Source organism: Petromyzon marinus (genome assembly GCF_048934315.1).
Source record: "Petromyzon marinus isolate PM22_M1 ecotype Great Lakes invasive population chromosome 83 unlocalized genomic scaffold, UKy_Petmar_22M1.pri1.0 chr83_unloc.3, whole genome shotgun sequence".
Lineage (NCBI taxonomy): Eukaryota > Metazoa > Chordata > Hyperoartia > Petromyzontiformes > Petromyzontidae > Petromyzon > Petromyzon marinus.
This window is the reverse complement of record NW_027422636.1, coordinates 133,706-159,014: the sequence shown is the minus strand read 5'-3', so window position 1 is coordinate 159,014 and position 25,309 is coordinate 133,706. Positions and strand designations below refer to the sequence as shown.

Here is a 25,309-nt window from a genome sequence, read left to right as displayed (position 1 = left end):
TCACAGTACACACAGTGTACACACACACTCACAGTACACACACACAGTGTACACACACTACACACACACACACAGTGTACACACACACACACAGTGTACACACTCACAGTACACACACACACACACACAGTACACACAGTGTACACACACACACAGTACACACAGTGTACACACACACACAGTACACACACACACAGTACACACACACAGTGTACACACACACACAGTGTACACACACACACAGAGTGTACACACACACACACAGTGTACACACACACACAGAGTGTACACACACACAGTGTACACACACACACACAGAGTGTACACACACACAGTGTACACACACACACACACAGAGTGTACACACACACAGTGTACACACACACACAGTGTACACACACACAGTACACACACAGAGTGTACACACACACAGTGTACACACACACAGTGTACACACACACAGTGTACACACACACAGTGTACACACACGCACACAGTGTACACACACACAGAGTGTACACACACGCACACAGTGTACACACACACAGTACACACACACACAGTGTACACACACACAGTACACACACAGAGTGTACACACACACACACAGTACACACACAGTGTACACACACACAGTGTACACACACACAGTGTCACACACACACAGTGTACACACACACAGTACACACACACAGTGTACACACACACAGTACACACACACACACAGTACACACACACACACAGTACACACACACACACAGTGTACACACACACACACAGTGTACACACACACACAGAGTGTACACACACACACAGAGTGTACACACACACACAGTGTACACACACACAGTACACACACACAGAGTGTACACACACACAGTACACACATACACAGTACACACACACACACAGTGTACACACACACACACAGTACACACACACAGTACACACACACACACAGTGTACACACACACACACACACTGTGTGTACACTGTGTGTGTGTGTACACTGTGTGTGTGTGTGTACACTCACAGTACACATACAGAGTGTACACACACACAGTGTACACACACACACACACAGTGTACACACACACACAGAGTGTACACACACACAGTGTACACACACGCACACAGTGTACACACACACAGTACACACACAGTACACACACACACAGTGTACACACACACACAGTGTACACACACACAGTACACACACACACACAGTGTACACACACACACAGAGTGTACACACACACAGTGTACACACACGCACAGTGTACACACACACAGTACACACACACACAGTGTACACACACACAGTACACACAGAGTGTACACACACACACACAGTACACACACAGTGTACACACACACACAGTGTCACACACACACAGTGTACACACACACACAGTACACACACACACACAGTACACACACACAGTACACACACACACACAGTACACACACACACAGAGTGTACACACACACACACACTACACACACAGACTACACACACAGTACACACACACACAGTGTACACACACACAGTACACACACACAGTACACACACACACAGAGTGCACACACACACAGACTACACACACAGTACACACACACACAGTACACACACACACACAGTGTACACACACACAGTGTACACACACACACACACAGTGTACACACACACACACACAGTGTACACACACACACAGTGTACACACACACACAGTACACACACACACACAGTACACACACACACAGTACACACACAGTACACACACACACAGTGTACACACACACAGTGTACACACACACAGTACACACACACACACAGAGTGTACACACACACACTACACACACAGTACACACACACACAGTACACACACACACACAGTGTACACACACACAGTGTACACACACACACACAGTGTGTACACACACACACACAGTGTGTACACACACACAGTGTACACACACACACACAGTGTACACACACAGTACACACACAGTGTACACACACACAGTACACACACAGTACACACACAGTACACACACAGTACACACACACACACAGTACACACACACACACAGTGTACACACACAGTACACACACACACAGTGTACACACACACAGTACACACACACACAGTACACACACACACAGTACACACACACACAGTGTACACACACACACACAGTGTACACACACACACACACAGTGTACACACACACAGTACACACACACAGTACACACACACAGTACACACACAGTGTACACACACACAGTACACACACACACAGTACACACACAGTACACACACAGTACACACAGTACACACACACACACAGTGTACACACACAGTACACACGCACACACACAGTGTACACACACACACAGTGTACACACACACACTACACACACACACAGTACACACACAGTGTACACACACACACACAGTACACACACAGTGTACACACAGTACACACAGAACACACACACACAGTACACACACACAGTGTACACACACACAGTACACACACAGTACACACACAGTGTACACACACACAGTGTACACACACAGTGTACACACACAGTGTACACACACACACACAGTGTACACACACACACACAGTGTACACACACACACACAGTGTACACACACACACACAGTACACACACACACAGTACACACACAGTACACACACAGTGTACACACACAGTGTACACACACAGTGTACACACACAGTGTACACACACACACACAGTGTACACACACACAGTACACACACACACACACAGTGACACACACACACACAGTACACACACACACAGTGACACACACACACACAGTGTACACACACACACACAGTACACACACACAGTGTACACACACACACAGTACACACACAGTACACACACACACACAGTACACACACAGAGTGTACACACACACACACAGTACACACACAGTACACACACAGAGTGTACACACAGTACACACACAGTACACACACAGTACACACACACACAGTGTACACACACACACAGTACACACACACAGTACACACACACACACACAGAGTGTACACACAGTACACACACACACAGTGACACACACACACACACAGTGTACACACACACACAGTACACACACAGTACACACACACACACAGTACACACACAGTACACACACACACACACACAGTACACACACAGTACACACACAGTGTACACACACAGTACACACACAGTACACACACACAGTACACACACACAGTACACACACACAGTACACACACACAGTACACACACACAGTACACACACACAGTACACACACACAGTACACACACACAGTACACACACAGAGTGTACACACACAGTGATACACACACACACACAGTGATACACACACACACACAGTACACACACACACACAGTGTACACACACAGTACACACACACTACACACACACACAGTACACACACACACACAGTGTACACACACAGTGTACACACACAGTACACACACACAGTGTACACACACACACAGTACACACACACACACAGTACACACACACAGTACACACACACACACAGTGTACACACACAGTGTACACACACACAGTGTACACACACAGTACACACACACAGTGTACACACACACACACAGTACACACACACACACAGTACACACACACAGTACACACACACACAGTACACACACACAGTACACACACACAGTACACACACACACACACAGTACACACACAGTACACACACACACAGTACACACACACAGTACACACACACAGTACACACACACACACACAGTACACACACACAGTGACACACACACACAGTACACACACACACAGTACACACACACACAGTACACACACACACACAGTACACACACACACACACAGTACACACACACAGTGTACACACAGTGTACACACACAGTACACACACACAGTACACACACACAGTACACACACACAGTACACACACACAGTGTCACACACACACACAGTACACACACAGTGTCACACACACACACAGTACACACACACACAGTACACACACAGTGTCACACACACACACAGTACACACACACAGTACACACACACACAGTACACACACACACAGTACACACACACACAGTACACACACACAGTACACACACACAGTGACACAGTGACACACACACAGTGACACAGTGACACACACACAGTACACACACAGTACACACACACACACAGTACACACACACAGTACACACACACACACAGTACACACACACACAGTACACACACAGTACACACACAGAGTGTACACACACACAGTGACACAGTGACACACACACAGTACACACACACAGTACACACACACAGTACACACACACACACAGTACACACACAGTACACACACACAGTACACACACACAGTACACACACAGTACACACACACAGTACACACACACAGTACACACACACACACAGTACACACACACAGTACACACACACAGTGTACACACACAGTACACACACACAGTGTACACACACACACACACAGTACACACACACAGTACACACACACAGTACACACACACACACAGTACACACACAGTACACACACACAGTACACACACACAGTACACACACACAGTACACACACACAGTACACACACACACACAGTACACACACACACACAGTACACACACAGTACACACACACAGTACACACACACAGTACACACACACACACAGTACACACACACAGTACACACACACAGTGTACACACACAGTACACACACACAGTGTACACACACACACACACAGTACACACACACAGTACACACACACAGTACACACACACACACAGTACACACACAGTACACACACACAGTACACACACACAGTACACACACACAGTACACACACACACACAGTACACACAGTACACACACAGTGTACACACACACACAGTACACACACACAGTACACACACACAGTACACACACACACACAGTGTACACACACAGTACACACACACAGTACACACACACACAGTACACACACACAGTACACACACACAGTACACACACACACACAGTACACACACACAGTACACACACAGTACACACACACACAGTACACACACACACACAGTACACAGACACCACCACTCACGCTGGCGCCGCCCCCTCGCTCCGGCTCCTCTCCGTCCCCACCACCACCACCACCACCGCCGTCTCCACGGTGACGCTTGCTCCTCCCCGGCGTTCCGCCCGGCGTTCGCTCGGCCCGCTTGCACCGCACCGCCTGCACCGCCTGCACCGCCTGCACCGCCTCCTGCTGCTGCTGCTGCTTCTCGGCGAAGGGCACCGCCCGGACGTCCGGGGCCACCCCCGCCGCCCAAGCCGCCCGGGAGCTGCCCATGGAGGGCGTGGAGGGCGAGCGGAAGAGGCAGCGCTGGCGGCGATGGCGGCTCCCGGTGGGGGTGTGGCTCTGGGTGTGGGTGGGGGAGGTGTGGGTGTGGTGTGGGGAGGGTGGAGGGTGGAGGGGAGGGTGGAGGGTGGGGAGTGGATGGAGGGGAGGGTGGAGGGTGAAGGGTGGAGGGGAGGGTGGAGGGGAGGGTGGAGGGTGGAGGGGAGGGTGGATGGAGGGGTGGAGGGTGGAGGGGAGGGTGGAGGGTGAAGGGTGGAGGGGAGGGTGGAGGGGAGGGTGGAGGGGAGGGTGGAGGGTGAAGGGTGGAGGGGAGGGTGGATGGAGGGTGGAGGGTGGAGGGTGAAGGGTGGAGGGGAGGGTGGAGGGGAGGGTGGATGGAGGGTGGAGGGGAGGGTGGAGGGGAGGGTGCAGGGGAGGGTGGAGGGTGAAGGGTGGAGGGGAGGGTGGATGGAGGGTGGAGGGTGGAGGGTGAAGGGTGGAGGGGAGGGTGGAGGGGAGGGTGGATGGTGGATGGGAGGGTGGATGGAGGGGAGGGTGGATGGAGGGTGGATGGATGGAGGGGAGGGTGGAGGGTGAAGGGTGGAGGGGAGGGTGGATGGAGGGTGGAGGGTGAAGGGTGGAGGGGAGGGTGGAGGGGAGGGTGGATGGAGGGTGGAGGGGAGGGTGGAGGGGAGGGTGCAGGGGAGGGTGGAGGGTGAAGGGTGGAGGGGAGGGTGGATGGAGGGTGGAGGGTGGAGGGTGAAGGGTGGAGGGGAGGGTGGAGGGGAGGGTGGATGGAGGGTGGAGGGGAGGGTGGAGGGGAGGGTGCAGGGGAGGGTGGAGGGTGAAGGGTGGAGGGGAGGGTGGATGGAGGGTGGAGGGTGGAGGGTGAAGGGTGGAGGGGAGGGTGGAGGGGAGGGTGGATGGTGGATGGGAGGGTGGATGGAGGGGAGGGTGGATGGAGGGTGGATGGATGGAGGGGAGGGTGGAGGGTGAAGGGTGGAGGGGAGGGTGGAGGGGAGGGTGGAGGGTGAAGGGTGGAGGGGAGGGTGGAGGGGAGGGTGGATGGAGGGTGAAGGGGTGGATGGAGAAGGGTGGAAACGCCTCGCTCTCACAAACTCGCGCTCGCGAGCAAAGCTCCAAAGCTGTCCACCCAACCCCCTCTCCCACCCTCAAGGGCTGTCAAAGCGAGCAGCAGTAGCAGCAGCAGCAGCACCGTACGAAGTCCGGCACGGCACAACAATATTTACTGCACGCCGCTGGCGCCGGGGAGCTCGGTTGAGGCCGAGCCGATCGAGGAAAGGGCCTCAACCGGTTGAGACGATCGCCATCGCTGATGTTGGCGAATCCAAATCCCGGCCGGTGGCTTCGGAGCGCAGCGAAGCAGCCGCTACATCACTCACTCACCAACACTCACCACTCACTCACTCACCATCACTCACTCACCATCACTCACTCACTCACCATCACTCACTCACTCACCACTCACTCACTCACCATCACTCACCACTCACTCACCACTCACTCACTCACCATCACTCACTCACCATCACTCACCATCACTCACCATCACTCACTCACCATCACTCACCATCACTCACTCACCATCACTCACTCACCATCACTCACCATCACTCACTCACCATCACTCACCATCACTCACTCACCATCACTCACCATCACTCACACTCACCACTCACTCACCATCACTCACCATCACTCACTCACCATCACTCACTCACCATCACTCACTCACCACTCACTCACCATCACTCACCATCACTCACCATCACTCACCACTCACTCACCATCACTCACCACTCACTCACCATCACTCACCACTCACTCACTCACCACTCACTCACCATCACTCACCATCACTCACTCACCACTCACTCACTCACTCACCATCACTCACTCACTCACCACTCACTCACCACTCACTCACCACTCACTCACCACTCACTCACCACTCACTCACCACTCACTCACCACTCACTCACCACTCACTCACCACTCACTCACCACTCACTCACCACTCACTCACCACTCACTCACCACTCACTCACCACTCACCACTCACTCACTCACCATCACTCACTCACCATCACTCACTCACTCACCACTCACTCACCACTCACTCACCACTCACTCACCACACACTCACTCACCACTCACCACTCACCACTCACTCACTCACCACTCACTCACCATCACTCCACTCACCATCACTCACTCACCATCACTCACCACTCACCATCACTCACTCACCATCACTCACCACTCACCATCACTCACCACTCACCATCACTCACTCACTCACCACTCACTCACCACTCACTCACCACTCACTCACCACTCACTCACCACTCACTCACCACTCACCATCACTCACTCACTCACCACTCACTCACCACTCACTCACCACTCACTCACCACTCACTCACTCACTCACCATCACTCACTCACTCACCACTCACTCACCACTCACTCACCACTCACTCACCACTCACTCACCACTCACTCACTCACCACTCACCACTCACTCACTCACCATCACTCACTCACCACTCACTCACCACTCACTCACCACTCACTCACCACTCACTCACCACTCACTCACCACTCACTCACTCACCACTCACCACTCACTCACTCACCACTCACTCACCACTCACTCACCACTCACTCACTCACCACTCACCACTCACTCACTCACCACTCACTCACCACTCACTCACTCACCATCACTCACTCACCACTCACCATCACTCACCACTCACTCACCACTCACTCACTCACCATCACTCACTCACCATCACTCACCATCACTCACCATCACTCACTCACCATCACTCACCATCACTCACCATCACTCACCATCACTCACTCACTCACCACTCACTCACTCACCATCACTCACCACTCACTCACCACTCACTCACTCACCATCACTCACTCACCATCACTCACCATCACTCACCATCACTCACTCACCATCACTCACCATCACTCACTCACCATCACTCACTCACCATCACTCACCATCACTCACTCACCATCACTCACCATCACTCACTCACCATCACTCACCATCACTCACCACTCACCACTCACTCACCATCACTCACCATCACTCACTCACCATCACTCACTCACCATCACTCACTCACCACTCACTCACCATCACTCACACTCACTCACCATCACTCACCACTCACTCACTCACCACTCACTCACCATCACTCACCATCACTCACTCACCACTCACTCACTCATCACCATCACTCACTCACTCACCACTCACTCACCACTCACTCACCACTCACACCACTCACTCACCACTCACTCACCACTCACTCACCACTCACTCAACCACTCACTCACCACTCACTCACCACTCACTCACCTCACTCACCACTCACTCACCACTCACCACTCACTCACTCACCATCACTCACTCACCATCACTCACTCACTCACCACTCACTCACCACTCACTCACCACTCACTCACCACACACTCACTCACCACTCACCACTCACCACTCACTCACTCACCACTCACTCACCATCACTCACTCACCATCACTCACTCACCATCACTCACCACTCACCATCACTCACTCACCATCACTCACCACTCACCATCACTCACCATCACCATCACTCACTCACTCACCACTCACTCACCACTCACTCACCACTCACTCACCACTCACTCACCACTCACTCACCACTCACCATCACTCACTCACTCACCACTCACTCACCACTCACTCACCACTCACTCACCACTCCCTACTCACTCACTCACCATCACTCACTCACTCACCACTCACTCACCACTCACTCACCACTCACTCACCACTCACTCACCACTCACTCACCACTCACTCACCACTCACTCACTCACCACTCACACTCACTCACTCACCATCACTCACTCACCACTCACTCACCACTCACTCACCACTCACTCACCACTCACTCACCACTCACCACTCACTCACTCACCACTCACCACTCACTCACTCACCACTCACTCACCACTCACTCACCACTCACTCACTCACCACTCACCACTCACTCACTCACCACTCACTCACCACTCACTCACTCACCATCACTCACTCACCACTCACCATCACTCACTCACCACTCACTCACTCACCATCACTCACTCACCATCACTCACCACTCACTCACCCTCACCACTCACTCACTCACCCTCACTCACCACTCACTCACTCACCACTCACTCACCACTCACCACTCACCTCACCCTCACTCACTCACTCACTCACCACTCACTCACCACTCACTCACTCACCATCACTCACTCACCACTCACTCACTCACCACTCACTCACTCACCATCACTCACTCACCATCACTCACTCACCATCACTCACTCACCATCACTCACTCACCACTCACTCACTCACCACTCACTCACTCACCATCACTCACTCACCATCACTCACTCACTCACTCACTCACCACTCACTCACTCACCATCACTCACTCACCATCACTCACTCACCATCTCACTCACCATCACTCACTCACCACTCACTCACCACTCACTCACTCACCATTCACTCACTCACCATTCACTCACTCACCATCACTCACTCACCATCACTCACTCACCCACTCACTCACCATCACTCACTCACCATCACTCACTCACCACTCACTCACTCACCACTCACTCACTCACCATCACTCACTCACCATCACTCACTCACCATCACTCACTCACCATCACTCACTCACCATCACTCACTCACCATCACTCACCACTCACTCACCACTCACTCACTCACCACTCACTCACCTCACCATCACTCACTCACCATCACTCACTCACCACTCACTCACTCACCATCACTCACTCACCATCACTCACTCACCACTCACTCACTCACCATCACTCACTCACTCACCATCACTCACCATCACTCACTCACCATCACTCACCACTCACTCACCATCACTCACCACTCACTCACTCACCACTCACTCACCACTCACTCACTCACCATCACTCACCACTCACTCACCACTCACTCACCACTCACTCACTCACCATCACTCACCACTCACTCACCACTCACTCACCACTCACTCACTCACCACTCACCCCTCACCACTCACTCACTCACCACTCACTCAACACTCACTCACCACTCACTCACCACTCACTCACTCACCATCACTCACTCACCACTCACTCACTCACCACTCACTCACTCAATCACCTCACTCACCACTCACTCACCATCACTCACCAACCTCACTCACACTCACTCACCACTCACTCACCATCACTCACTCACCATCACTCACCCTCACTCACCACTCACTCAACCACTCACACCACCATCACTCACCATCACTCACTCACCACCTCACCACAACTCACTCACCAACCATCACTCACTCACCACTCACTCACTCACCACTCACTCACCACTCACTCACTCAACCATCACTCACTCATCATTCACTCACTCACCACTCACTCACTCACACTCAATCACCACCACTCACTCACTCACCACTCACCACCATCACTCACTCACCACTCACTCAACACTCACACTCATCACCACCAACTCACCAATCACTCACCCACACTCACCACTCACTCACAACTCTCACCCACCACTCACTCACCATCACTCACTCACTCACCACTCACTCACTCACCATCACTCACTCACCATCACACACTCACCACTCATCACACACACTCATCACACACTCACACCACTCACTCACCACTCACTCACACACTCACACACCACTCACTCACCACACACACACACACTCACCACACACCACCACTCACTCACCACTCACTCACCACTCACCCACTCACACACACTCACTCACCACTCACTCACCACTCACTCACTCACAACTCACTACTCACCACTCCACCCTCACTCACCACTCACTCACTCACCACTCACTCACTCACCACTCACTCACCATCACTCACTCACCAAACACACACCACTCACACACACTCACTCACCACTCACTCACTCACTCACTCACCATCACTCACTCACTCACTCACCACTCACCCTCAATCACCCTCACTCACCTCACACTCACTCACTCACTCACCACTCACTCACCACTCACTCACTCACTCCCCATCCACTCACTCACCACTCACTCACTCACCACTCACTCACCCCATCACTCACTCACCACTCACTCACCACTCACTCACCATCACTCACCACTCACCACTCACTCACCACTCACTCACTCACCACTCACTCACCACTCACTCACCACATCACTCACTCACTCATCACTCCACCTCAATCACCCTCACTCACCCTCACCACTCACTCACTCACCACTCACTCACCACTCACTCACCATCACTCACCACTCACCACTCACTCACCACTCACTCACTCACCACTCACTCACCATCACTCACTCACCCCTCACCCTCAATCACCCTCACTCACCCTCACCACTCACTCACTCACCACTCACTCACCACTCACTCACCACTCACTCACCATCACTCACTCACTCTCACTCACTCACCCCTCACCCTCAATCACCCTCACTCACCCCTCACCCTCACTCACTCACCACTCACCCTCACTCACCCTCAACCCTCACTCACCCCTCACTCACCACTCACTCACCCACCTCACTCACCCCTTCACTCACCCTCACCACTCACTCACCCTCAATCCTCACTCACCCTCAATCCTCACTCACCCTCACTCACCCCTCACCCTCACTCACCCCTCACTCACCCTCACTCACCCTCAACCCCACCCCTCACCCACCCCTCACTCACCCTCACTCACCCTCACCCCTCACCCTCCCTCTCCAGTGTGGACACTCACCCTCACCACTCACCCTCACCACTCACTCACCCTCACTCACCAGTGTGGACACTCACCCTCACCACTCACCCTCACCACTCACTCACCCTCCCTCTCCAGTGTGGACACTCACCCTCACCACTCACCCTCACCACTCACTCACCCTCCCTCTCCAGTGTGGACACTCACCCTCACCACTCACCCTCACCACTCACTCACCCTCCCTCACCAGTGTGGACACTCACCAGGGTGTGTGAAACGAGGGGGGCGTTGATCAGAGTGCAGATCCCTCGGGGGCTGTCAACCACCATCGCCTCCTGACTCAACCGCACAGTCAGTCAACCACACAGTCAGTCAACCACACAGTGAACCACACAGTCAGTCAACCACACAGTCAGTCAACCACACAGTCAGTCAACCGCACAGTCAGTCAACCGCACAGTCAGTCAACCGCACAGTCAGTCAACCACACAGTCAGTCAACCACACAGTCAGTCAACCACACAGTCAGTCAACCGCACAGTCAGTCAACCGCAGTCAGTCAACCGCACAGTCAGTCAACCGCACAGTCAGTCAACCGCACAGTCAGTCAACCGCACAGTCAGTCAACCACACAGTCAGTGACCCACACAGTCAACCACACAGTCAGTCAACCACACAGTCAGTCAACCACACAGTCAGTCAACCGCACAGTCAGTGACCCACACAGTCAACCACACAGTCAGTCAACCACACAGTCAGTCAACCACACAGTCAGTCAACCACACAGTGAACCACACAGTCAGTCAACCACACAGTCAGTCAACCACACAGTCAGTCAACCGCACAGTCAGTCAACCACACAGTCAGTCAACCACACAGTCAGTCAACCACGCAGTCAGTCAACCACACAGTCAGTCAACCACACAGTCAATCAACCACACAGTGAACCACACAGTCAGTCAACCACACAGTCAGTCAACCACACAGTCAGTCAACCACACAGTCAGTCAACCACACAGTGAACCACACAGTCAGTCAACCACACAGTCAGTCAACCACACAGTCAGTCAACCGCACAGTCAGTCAACCGCACAGTCAAACAACCGCACAGTCAGTGACCCACACAGTCAGTCAACCGCACAGTCAGTCAACCGCACAGTCAGTGACCCACACAGTCAGTCAACCGCACAGTCAGTCAACCACACAGTCAGTCAACCATACAGCCAGTCAACTACACAATGACCCACACAGTCAGTCAACCGCACAGTCAGTCAACCGCACAGTCAGTCAACCACACAGTCAGTCAACCACACAGTCAGTCAACCACACAGTCAGTTAACCACACAGTCAGTCAATCACACAGTCAGTCAACCACAGTCAGTCAACCACACAGTCAGTCAACCACACAGTCAGTCAACCACACAGTCAGTGACCCACACAGTCAGTGACCCACACAGTCAGTCAACCGCACAGTCAGTCAACCGCACAGTCAGTCAACCGCACAGTCAGTCAACCGCACAGTCAGTCAACCACACAGTCAGTCAACCACACAGTGAACCACACAGTCAGTCAACCACACAGTCAGTCAACCGCACAGTCAGTGACCCACACAGTCAGTGAACCACACAGTGAACCACACAGTCAGTCAACCACACAGTCAGTGACCCACACAGTCAGTGAACCACACAATGAACCACAGTCAGTCAACCACACAGTCAGTGACCCACACAGTCAGTCAACCACACAGTCAGTGAACCACACAGTCAGTCAACCACACAGTCAGTGACCCACACAGTCAGTGACCCACACAGTCAGTCAACCACACAGTCAGTCAACCACACAGTCAGTCAACCACACAGTCAGTCAACCACACAGTGAACCACACAGTCAGTCAACCACACAGTCAGTCAACCGCACAGCCAGTCAACCGCACAGCCAGTCAACCGCACAGCCAGTCAACCGCACAGCCAGTCAACCGCACAGCCAGTCAACCGCACAGCCAGTGACCCGCACAGCCAGTCAACCGCACAGCCAGTCAACCGCACAGCCAGTCAACCGCACAGCCAGTCAACCGCACAGCCAGTCAACCGCACAGCCAGTCAACCGCACAGCCAGTGACCCACACAGTCAGTCAACCGCATAGTCAGTCAACCGCACAGTCAGTGACCCACACAGTCAGTGACACACACAGTCAGTCAACCGCACAGTCAGTCAACCACACAGTCAGTCAACCACACAGCCAGTCAATCACACAGTGAACCACACAGTCAGTCAACCACACAGTCAGTCAACCGCACAGTCAGTGACCCACACAGTCAGTCAACCACACAGTCAGTCAACAACACAGTCAGTCAACCACACAGTCAGTCAAACACACAGTCAGTCAACCACACAGTCAGTCAACCACACAGTGAACCACACAGTCAGTCAACCGCACAGTCAGTCAACCACACAGTCAGTCAACCACACATTGAACCACACAGTCAGTCAACCACACAGTCAGTCAACCACACAGTCAGTCAACCACACAGTCAGTCAACCACAGTCAGTCAACCGCACAGTCAGTCAACCGCACAGTCAGTCAACCACACAGTCAACCACACAGTCAACCACACAGTCAACCACACAGTCAGTCAACCACACAGTCAGTCAACCACACAGTCAGTCAACCACACAGTCAGTCAACCACACATTGAACCACACAGTCAATCAACCACACAGTCAGTCAACCACACAGTCAACCGCACAGTCAGTCAACCGCACAGTCAGTCAACCACACAGTCAACCGCACAGTCAGTCAACCGCACAGTCAGTCAACCGCACAGTCAGTCAACCACACAGTCAGTCAACCGCACAGTGAACCACACAGTCAGTCAACCACACAGTCAGTCAACCACACAGTCAGTGAACCACACAGTCAGTGAACCACACAGTCAGTGAACCACACAGTCAGTGAACCACACAGTCAGTGAACCACACAGTCAGTCAACCGCACAGTCAGTCAACCGCACAGCCGGTAAACCGCACAGCCGGTCAACCGCACAGTCAGTCAACCACACAGCCAGTCAACCACACAGTCAGTCAACCACACAGTCAGTCGACCACAAAGTCAGCCGACCGCACAGTCAGCCGACCGCACAGTCAGCCGACCGCACAGTCAGCCGACCGCACAGTCAGTCGACCACACAGTCGGCCGACCGCACAGTCGGCCAACCGCACAGTCAGTCAACCGCACAGTCGGTCAACCGCACAGTCGGTCAACCGCACAGCCGGTCGACCGCACAGTCGACCGCACAGTCGACCGCACAGTCAGTCGACCGCACAGTCAGTCGACCGCACAGTCAGTCGACCGCACAGTCAGTCAACCACACAGCCAGTGAACCACACAGTCAGTCAACCACACAGTCAGTCAACCACACAGTCAGTCAACCACACAGTCGGTCAACCGCACAGCCGGTCAACCGCACAGCCGGTCAACCGCACAGCCGGTCAACCACACAGCCGGTCAACCGCACAGCCGGTCAACCGCACAGTCAGTCAACCGCACAGTCAGTCAACCACACAGTCAGTCAACCACACAGTCAGTCGACCACACAGTCAGCCGACCGCACAGTCAGCCGACCGCACAGTCAGCCGACCGCACAGTCGGTCGACCACACAGTCGGCCGACCGCACAAGCGGCCAACCGCACAGTCGGTCAACCGCACAGTCGGTCAACCGCACAGCCGGTCGACCGCACAGTCGACCGCACAGTCAGTCGACCGCACAGTCAGTCGACCGCACAGTCAGTCAACCACACAGCCAGTGAACCACACAGTCAGTCAACCGCACAGTCAGTCAACCGCACAGTCAGTCAACCGCACAGTCAGTCAACCGCACAGTCAGTCAACCGCACAGTCAGTCAACCGCACAGTCAGTCAACCGCACAGTCAGTCAACCGCGCAGTCAGTCAACCGCACAGTCAGTCAACCACACAGTCAGTGGACCACACAGTCAGTGGACCACACAGTCAGTCAACCACACAGTCAGTGGACCACACAGTCAGTCGACCACACAGTCAGTCGACCACACAGCCAGTCGACCACACAGCCAGTCGACCACACAGCCAGTCGACCGCACAGTCGGCCGACGGCACAGTCGGTCAACCGCACAGTCGGCCAACCGCACAGTCGGTCAACCGCACAGTCAGTCAACCGCACAGTCAGTCAACCACACAGCCAGTCAACCACACAGTCAGTCAACCACACAGTCAGTCAACCACACAGTCAGTCAACCACACAGTCAGTCAACCGCACAGTCAGTCAACCGCACAGTCAGTCAACCGCACAGTCAGTCAACCACACAGTCAGTCAATCGCACAGTCAGTCAACCACGCAGTCAGTCAACCGCACAGTCAGTCAACCACACAGTCAGTGGACCACACAGTCAGTGGACCACACAGTCAGTCAACCACACAGTCAGTGGACCACACAGTCAGTGGACCACACAGTCAGTCGACCACACAGTCAGTCAACCGCACAGTCAGTCAACCACACAGTCAGTGAACCACACAGCCAGTCGACCACACAGCCAGTCGACCACACAGTCAGTCAACCACACAGTCAGTCAACCACACAGTCAGTCAACCGCACAGTCAGTCAACCGCACAGTCAGTGACCCACAGAGTCAGTCAACCACGCAGCCAGTGGACCGCACAGCCAGTGGACCGCACAGTCAGTCAACCACACAGTCAATCAACCGCACAGTCAGTCAACCACACAGTGAGTCAACCACAGTCAGTCAACCACACAGCCAGTGACCCGCACAGTCAGTGGACCACACAGTCAGTCAACCACACAGTCAGTCGACCACAGTCAGTCAACCGCACAGTCAGTCAACCACACAGTCAGTCAACCACACAGTCAGTCAACCACACAGTCAGTCAACCGCACAGTCAGTCAACCACACAGTCAGTCAACCACACAGTCAGTCAACCACACAGTCAGTCAACCACACAGTCAGTGACCCACACAGTCAGTCAACCGCACAGCCAGTCAACCGCACAGTCAGTGACCCACACAGTCAGTCAACCACACAGTCAGTCAACCACATAGTCAGTCAACCACACAGTCAGTGACACACACAGTCAGTCAACCACACAGTCAGTCAACCACACAGTCAGTCAATCACACCGTCAGTCAACCACACCGTCAGTCAACCACACAGTCAGTCAACCACACAGTCAGTCAACCACACAGCCAGTGGACCGCACAGCCAGCGAACCACACAGTCAGTCAACCACAGTCAGTGGACCACACAGTCAGTCAACCACACAGTCAGTCAACCACACAGTCAGTCAACCGCACAGTCAGTGAACCACACAGCCAGTCAACCACACAGTCAGTCAACCACACAGTCAGTCAACCGCACAGTCAGTGAACCACACAGTCAGTCAACCGCACAGCGTGGGGTCTCTGTGTGAGGGTCTCTCTCACCGTGTCCTTGCCGGGGCTACAGGGGAACTCCAGGAAGCCGTCGTCCCCCACGTCCACGGCGCTGGGGGCTTCACCGGCGTCACCGGCGGCGGCCGCCCCCTCCGCCGGTGACGCCGCCGCCGCGGCCGCGGAACTCCTCCGGCACTGGCCCCGGGCTGCTGCCGAGCGGGCAACCTGCTCCTCATCATCAACATCCTCCTCAGCGTGGTTGTCCTCCGGCACCGGCTGGACCTGCGGCACCACCGTCAACAAAATCTGTAAAACCGCCAGCACCACCGGCCGCAACCACAAAATTACCACGGCCACCGCCATCGACATCACGAAAACCACCAGGCACAACCACCGTCACCACGACCACCGCCATCACCACCAACATCACGGAAACCACCAGGCACAACCACCATCACCACAACCACCGTCACCACGACCACCATCACCACGACCACCACCATCACCACGACCACCGTCACCACCGCCATCACCACAACCACCACCATCACCGCCACCACCGCCACGATCATTATCAACACCATTACCTTTAGCGCCATCATCACCACCACCACCACCACAATCACCACGCTCATCACCATCACCACCACGACCACGGGATCATCAACATCATCTCCATCAACAGCACTAAAACCACCACCATCACTTACACCGCTACCACCGCCACGATCATTATCAACACCATTACCTTTAGCGCCATCATCACCACCATCACCACCATCACCACCACCACCACCACCATCACCACGCTCATCACCATCACCACCACGACCACGGGATCATCGACATCATCTCCATCAACATCACTAAAACCACCATCACCATCAATACCACCATCACTTACACCGCTACCACCACCGCCACCATCACCACGCTCATCACCATCACCACCACCACGGGATCATCAACATCATCTCCATCAACATCACTAAAACCACCATCACCATCAATACCACCATCACCACCACCACAACCACCACCATCACCGCCACCACCGCCACGATCATTATCAACACCATTACCTTTAGCGCCATCATCACCACCATCACCACCACCACCACCACCATCACCACGCTCATCACCATCACCACCACGACCACGGGATCATCAACATCATCTCCATCAACAGCACTAAAACCACCATCACCATCAATACCACCATCACTTACACCGCTACCACCACCACCACCGCCACGATCATTATCAACACCATTACCTTTAGCGCCATCACCACCACCATCACCACGTTCATCACCATCACCACCACAATCACCACGCTCATCACCATCACCACCACGACCACGGGATCATCAACATCATCTCCATCAACATCACTAAAACCACCACCACCACAACCACCACCACAACCACCAGGGTAAGAGAGGGACAGGGGGAGCAGAGTGTAGGAACGGGAGGAGGAGGAGGAGGCAGGCGACGGACCATCAGCGCTGGGGCTGACGTGTGTCTCCGTGCGTCCCGCTGACCGTGGCCCAGGTGGTTCAGCCGCAGGGGCGGTAGAGGCTTCTTGAAGTAGAACTGAACAGCAGGAGGGGGCGGTGTTACAGGGGCTGTTGGGGCGGCACTGCACCAGGAGCGGTGTTCCACTGTGGCGGTGGTGGCGCCGATGACGGTGGTGGCGATGACGGCGGTGGTAGTGGTGGTGGTAGTGGTGGTGGTAGCGGTGGTGGCGATGACGGCGGTGATGATGGTGGTAGTGGTGGTGGCGATGACGGTGGTGATGATGGTGGTGGTGGTGGCAGTGGTGGCGATGACAGTGGTGATGATGGTGGTAGTGGTGGCGGTGGTGGCGATGACGGTGGTGATGATGGTGGTAGTGGTGGTGGTGACGATGACGGTGGTGATGGTGGTAGTGGTGATGGTGGTAGTGGTGGCGGTGGTGGCAATGACGGTGGTGATGATGGTGGTAGTGGTGGTGGTAGCGATGATGGCAGTGATGATGGTGGTAGTGGTGGCGGTGGTGACGGCGGTGATGATGGTGGTAGTGGTGGTGGTGGCGATGATGGTGGTGATGATGGTGGTACTGGTGGTGGCGGCAATGACGGTGGTGATGATGGTGGTAGTGGTGGTGGTAGCGGTGGTGGCGATGACGGCGGTGATGATGGTGGTAGTGGTGGTGGTAGCGGTGGTGGCGATGACGGTGGTGATGATGGTGGTAGTGGTGGTGGTGGCGGTGGTGGCGATGACGGCGATGATGATGGTGGTAGTGGTGGCGGTGGTGACGGCGGTGATGATGGTGGTAGTGGTGGTGGTAGCGGTGGTGGCAATGACGGTGGTGATGATGGTGGTAGTGGTGGTGGTAGCGGTGGTGACGATAACGGTGGTGATGATGGTGGTGGCAGTGGATGGGGATGGTGGTGGTGACAATGACGGCGGTGATTACGGTTGTAGTGGCAGTGGTGGTGATGATGGTCGTAGTGGCAGTGGTGATGATGATGATGGCAATGATGATGGTGGTCATGGCGGTGATGACGGCGAAGATGATGATTGTGGTAGTGGCGATGATTGATGACGATCGTGCCGATGTCGGTGGTGATGGTGGCTGTTACGAGTGAGAGTGGGTGGGTGGGTGAGTGGGTGGGTGAGTGGGTGGGTGAGTGGGTTGGTGAGTGAGTTGGTGGGCGAGTGGGTGGGCGAGTGAGTGGGTATGTGGGTGAGTGAGTGAGTGGGTGGATGGGTGAGTAGGTGGGTGAGTGGGTGTGTGAGTGGGTGAGTGGGTGGGTGAGTGGATGGGTGAGTGGGTGAGTGAGTGGGTGAGTGGGTGGGTGAGTGGGTGGGTGAATGGGTGAGTGAGTGGGTGGTTGGGTGGGTGAGTTGGTGTGTGAGTGGGTGCGTGAGCGAGTGGGTGGGTGAGTGAGTGAGTGGGTGTGTGAGTGGGTGAGTGAGTGGATGGTTGGGTGGGTGAGTGGGTGTGTGAGTGGGTGCGTGAGTGGGTGAGTGGGTGGGTGAGTGAATGGGTGGGTGAGTGAGTGGGTGGGTGAGTGGGTGAGTGGGTGAGTGGGTGGGTGGGTGAGTGGGTGAGTGAGTGAGTGGGTGGGTGAGTGAGTGGGTGTGTGAGTGGGTGAGTGAGTTGGTGTGTGAGTGGGTGCGTGAGTGAGTGGGTGGGTGGGTGAGTGAGTGGGTGCGTGAGTGGGTGCGTGAGTGGGTGGGTGAGTGGGTGGGTGTGTGAGTGAGTGCATGAGTGAGTGAGTGGGTGTGTGAATGGGTGGGTGGGTGAGTGGGTGTGTGAGTTGGTGTGTGAGTGGGTGGGTGGGTGTGTGAGTGAGTGGATGAGTGAGTGGGTGGGTGGGTGAGTGAGTGGGTGGGTGAGTGGGTGGGTGAGTGAGTGGGTGGGTGAGTGGGTGGGTGAGTGGGTGAGTGAGTGGGTGAGTGGGTGTGTGTGTGGGTGGGTGAGTGAGTGTGTGGGTGGGTGAGTTGGTGAGTGAGTTGGTGTGTGAGTTGGTGTGTGAGTTGGTGTGTGAGTGGGTGTGTGAGTTGGTGTGTGAGTGTGTGTGTGTGTGTCACGTCTCTCCGCCCACGTTTTCTTTGTCGTCGGCCGTGTCCCCCGAGGCCGGGGGGCAGCAGGAGCAGTAGGCGGAGGACGACAGCGAGGAGGAGGAGGGGGGAGGCGAGTCGTCGTCTGTTGCCGACGGTGGCGTTGACAGAAGCGGCTGTGGCCGGTTTGGGGGGCCCGCCAAGGCCGGGCTGTTCCCCAGCAGATGAATCTGGTGGCGGGGGTGGGAGAGCGGCAAGCACAAGGCCCCCAAGATTAACATAATTCATGCACGAGCCTGCATAATTTATTATAATGTATGCGGGTGCCATTCAACGTCTAAGTATCCTGCACTGGGTCTGGGTGTCTCTCTCTCAAGGGGTTCACGGTGGCCGTGTGGGAGACGCTGAGACCCTGGGGTCAGGGTTCAAGCCCTGGGTCTGGGTGTCTCTCTCTCTCTCAGGGGGTTCACGATGGCCGTGTGGGAGACGCTGAGACCCTGGGGTCAGGGTTCAAGTCCTGGGTCTGGGTGTCTCTCTCTCTCTCAGGGGGTTCACAGTGGCCGTGTGGGAGAAACGGAGACCCTGGGGTCAGGGTTCAAGCCCTGGGTCTGGGTGTCTCTCTCTCAGGGGGTTACAGTGGCCGTGTGGGAGACGCTGAGACCCTGGGGTCTGGGTTCAAGCCCTGGGTCTGGGTGTCTCTCTCAGCGAGAAAGAGTGAGTGAGGTAGCGGATGAGTGTGTGTGTGTGTTTATAGTGAGGGTAGTGAGGTAGTGATACTCACAGGGAGGGAGTGAACTCTCCTCATCGCAGACCTCCTATGGCGACAGAGGGGAAGGGGTGGAAGAGGGGGAGGAGGGGGAGGGGATGGACGGGGGATGAGGGACGACGCTCCACTCCCAAACTCTGTCCCACGGTAACCTGTCCCACGGTAACCTGTCCCACAGTAACCTGTCCCACAGTAACCTGTCCCACAGTAACCTGTCCCACAGTAACCTGTCCCACAGTAACCTGTCCCACAGTAACCTGTCCCACGGTAACCTGTCCCACACAGTAACCTGTCCCACACAGTAACCTGTCCCACATGGTAACCTGTCCCACACGGTAACCTGTCCCACACGGTAACCTGTCCCACACAGTAACCTGTCCCACACGGTAACTTGTCCCACGGTAACCTGTCCCACACGGTAACCTGTCCCACACAGTAACCTGTCCCACGGTAACCTGTCCCACACAGTAACCTGTCCCACACGGTAACCTGTCCCACACGGTAACCTGTCCCACGGTAACTTGTCCCACGGTAACCTGTCCCACACAGTAACCTGTCCCACACGGTAACCTGTCCCACACGGTAACCTGTCCCACACGGTAACCTGTCCCACAGTAACCTGTCCCACAGTAACCTGTCCCACACGGTAACCTGTCCCACACGGTAACCTGTCCCACACAGTAACCTGTCCCACAGTAACCTGTCCCACACAGTAACCTGTCCCACACAGTAACCTGTCCCACACAGTAACCTGTCCCACAGTAACCTGTCCCACAGTAACCTGTCCCACACAGTAACCTGTCCCACACGGTAACCTGTCCCACACAGTAACCTGTCCCACAGTAACCTGTCCCACACAGTAACCTGTCCCACACAGTAACCTGTCCCACAGTAACCTGTCCCACACAGTAACCTGTCCCACACGGTAACCTGTCCCACACAGTAACCTGTCCCACACAGTAACCTGTCCCACAGTAACCTGTCCCACACGGTAACCTGTCCCACACGGTAACCTGTCCCACACAGTAACCTGTCCCACAGTAACCTGTCCCACACAGTAACCTGTCCCACACGGTAACCTGTCCCACACGGTAACTTGTCCCACAGTAACCTGTCCCACACGGTAACCTGTCCCACAGTAACCTGTCCCACAGTAACCTGTCCCACACGGTAACCCGTCCCACAGTAACCTGTCCCACACGGTAACCTGTCCCACAGTAACCTGTCCCACACGGTAACCTGTCCCACACAGTAACCTGTCCCACAGTAACCTGTCCCACAGTAACCTGTCCCACAGTAACCTGTCCCACACAGTAACCTGTCCCACAGTAACCTGTCCCACACGGTAACCTGTCCCACAGTAACCTGTCCCACACGGTAACCTGTCCCACACGGTAACCTGTCCCACACGGTAACCTGTCCCACAGTAACCTGTCCCACACGGTAACCTGTCCCACAGTAACCTGTCCCACACGGTAACCTGTCCCACACAGTAACCTGTCCCACACGGTAACCTGTCCCACAGTAACCTGTCCCCACACGGTAACCTGTCCCACACGGTAACCCGTCCCACACGGTAACCTGTCCCACAGTAACCTGTCCCACACAGTAACCTGTCCCACACGGTAACCTGTCCCACAGTAACCTGTCCCACACGGTAACCCGTCCCACACGCCGGTAACCTGTCCCACAGTAACCTGTCCCACACGGTAACCTGTCCCACAGTAACCTGTCCCACAGTAACCTGTCCCACACGGTAACCTGTCCCACAGTAACCTGTCCCACACGGTAACCTGTCCCACAGTAACCTGTCCCACATGGTAACCTGTCCCACAGTAACCTGTCCCACACAGTAACCTGTCCCACAGTAACCTGTCCCACACAGTAACCTGTCCCACACAGTAACCTGTCCCACAGTAACCTGTCCCACAGTAACCTGTCCCACAGTAACCTGTCCCACAGTAACCTGTCCCACACAGTAACCTGTCCCACACAGTAACCTGTCCCACACAGTAACCTGTCCCACAGTAACCTGTCCCACACAGTAACCTGTCCCACAGTAACCTGTCCCACAGTAACCTGTCCCACAGTAACCTGTCCCACACGGTAACCTGTCCCACACGGTAACCTGTCCCACAGTAACCTGTCCCCACACAGTAACCTGTCCCACAGTAACCTGTCCCACACGGTAACCTGTCCCACACGGTAACCTGTCCCACACGGTAACCTGTCCCACAGTAACCTGTCCCACACAGTAACCTGTCCCACACAGTAACCTGTCCCACAGTAACCTGTCCCACAGTAACCTGTCCCACACGGTAACCTGTCCCACACGGTAACCTGTCCCACAGTAACCTGTCCCACACGGTAACCTGTCCCACAGTAACCTGTCCCACACGGTAACCTGTCCCACAGTAACCTGTCCCACACGGTAACCTGTCCCACACGGTAACCCGTCCCACACGGTAACCCGTCCCACACGGTAACCTGTCCCACAGTAACCTGTCCCACACAGTAACCTGTCCCACAGTAACCTGTCCCACACAGTAACCTGTCCCACAGTAACCTGTCCCACACGGTAACCTGTCCCACACGGTAACCTGTCCCACACGGTAACCTGTCCCACAGTAACCTGTCCCCACACAGTAACCTGTCCCACACAGTAACCTGTCCCACACAGTAACCTGTCCCACACACGGTAACCTGTCCCACAGTAACCTGTCCCACACGGTAACCAGTCCCACACGGTAACCTGTCCCACAGTAACCTGTCCCACACGGTAACCTGTCCCACACAGTAACCTGTCCCACACGGTAACCTCACCCACACGGTAACCTGTCCCACAGTAACCTGTCCCACAGTAACCTGTCCCACACGGTAACCTGTCCCACAGTAACCTGTCCCACACGGTAACCTGTCCCACACAGTAACCTGTCCCACAGTAACCTGTCCCACAGTAACCTGTCCCACAGTAACCCGTCCCACACGGTAACCCGTCCCACACGGTAACCCGTCCCACACGGTACCTCACCCACATGGTAACCTCACCCACACGGTGTCCCTGCACGCACGCCAGGCCACGGTGATCTTGCGGCCCTTTGGCTAACCATCAAGGACGGTGGTCACCGGGCACCGTCGCCCGGCCCTTCCGGATGCCCTTCCGCGCCGTCTGGAACGCGCTTCCATTCCGATGATTTTGTAATCCGCCGGGGGCGCGCGCCCTCTTAAATCATCACCGAGGTTGACAGAGACACTTGTTGAGAGTTGCCGCTGCTTCCC

General features: G+C 54.8%; 1 protein-coding gene across 1 annotated transcript in view; it reads right to left on the bottom strand.

The window, feature by feature from the left end:
* Positions 1-25,155, bottom strand: part of LOC116937850 (M-phase inducer phosphatase 2-like) — a 42,235-nt gene extending 17,080 nt beyond the window's left edge. Inside the window, exons 1-7 of the mRNA XM_076058989.1 lie at positions 25,079-25,155; positions 22,046-22,079; positions 21,309-21,494; positions 19,213-19,308; positions 17,764-17,994; positions 12,554-12,625; positions 5,198-5,515 (exon numbers count right to left, since the gene is read on the bottom strand). Of these exons, the coding sequence (XP_075915104.1) occupies positions 5,198-5,515; positions 12,554-12,625; positions 17,764-17,994; positions 19,213-19,308; positions 21,309-21,494; positions 22,046-22,079; positions 25,079-25,140 (999 nt within the window). The 5' untranslated portion in view covers positions 25,141-25,155. The remainder of the gene's footprint in view (positions 1-5,197; positions 5,516-12,553; positions 12,626-17,763; positions 17,995-19,212; positions 19,309-21,308; positions 21,495-22,045; positions 22,080-25,078) is intronic.
* Between the last annotated feature and the right edge of the window lie 154 nt (positions 25,156-25,309).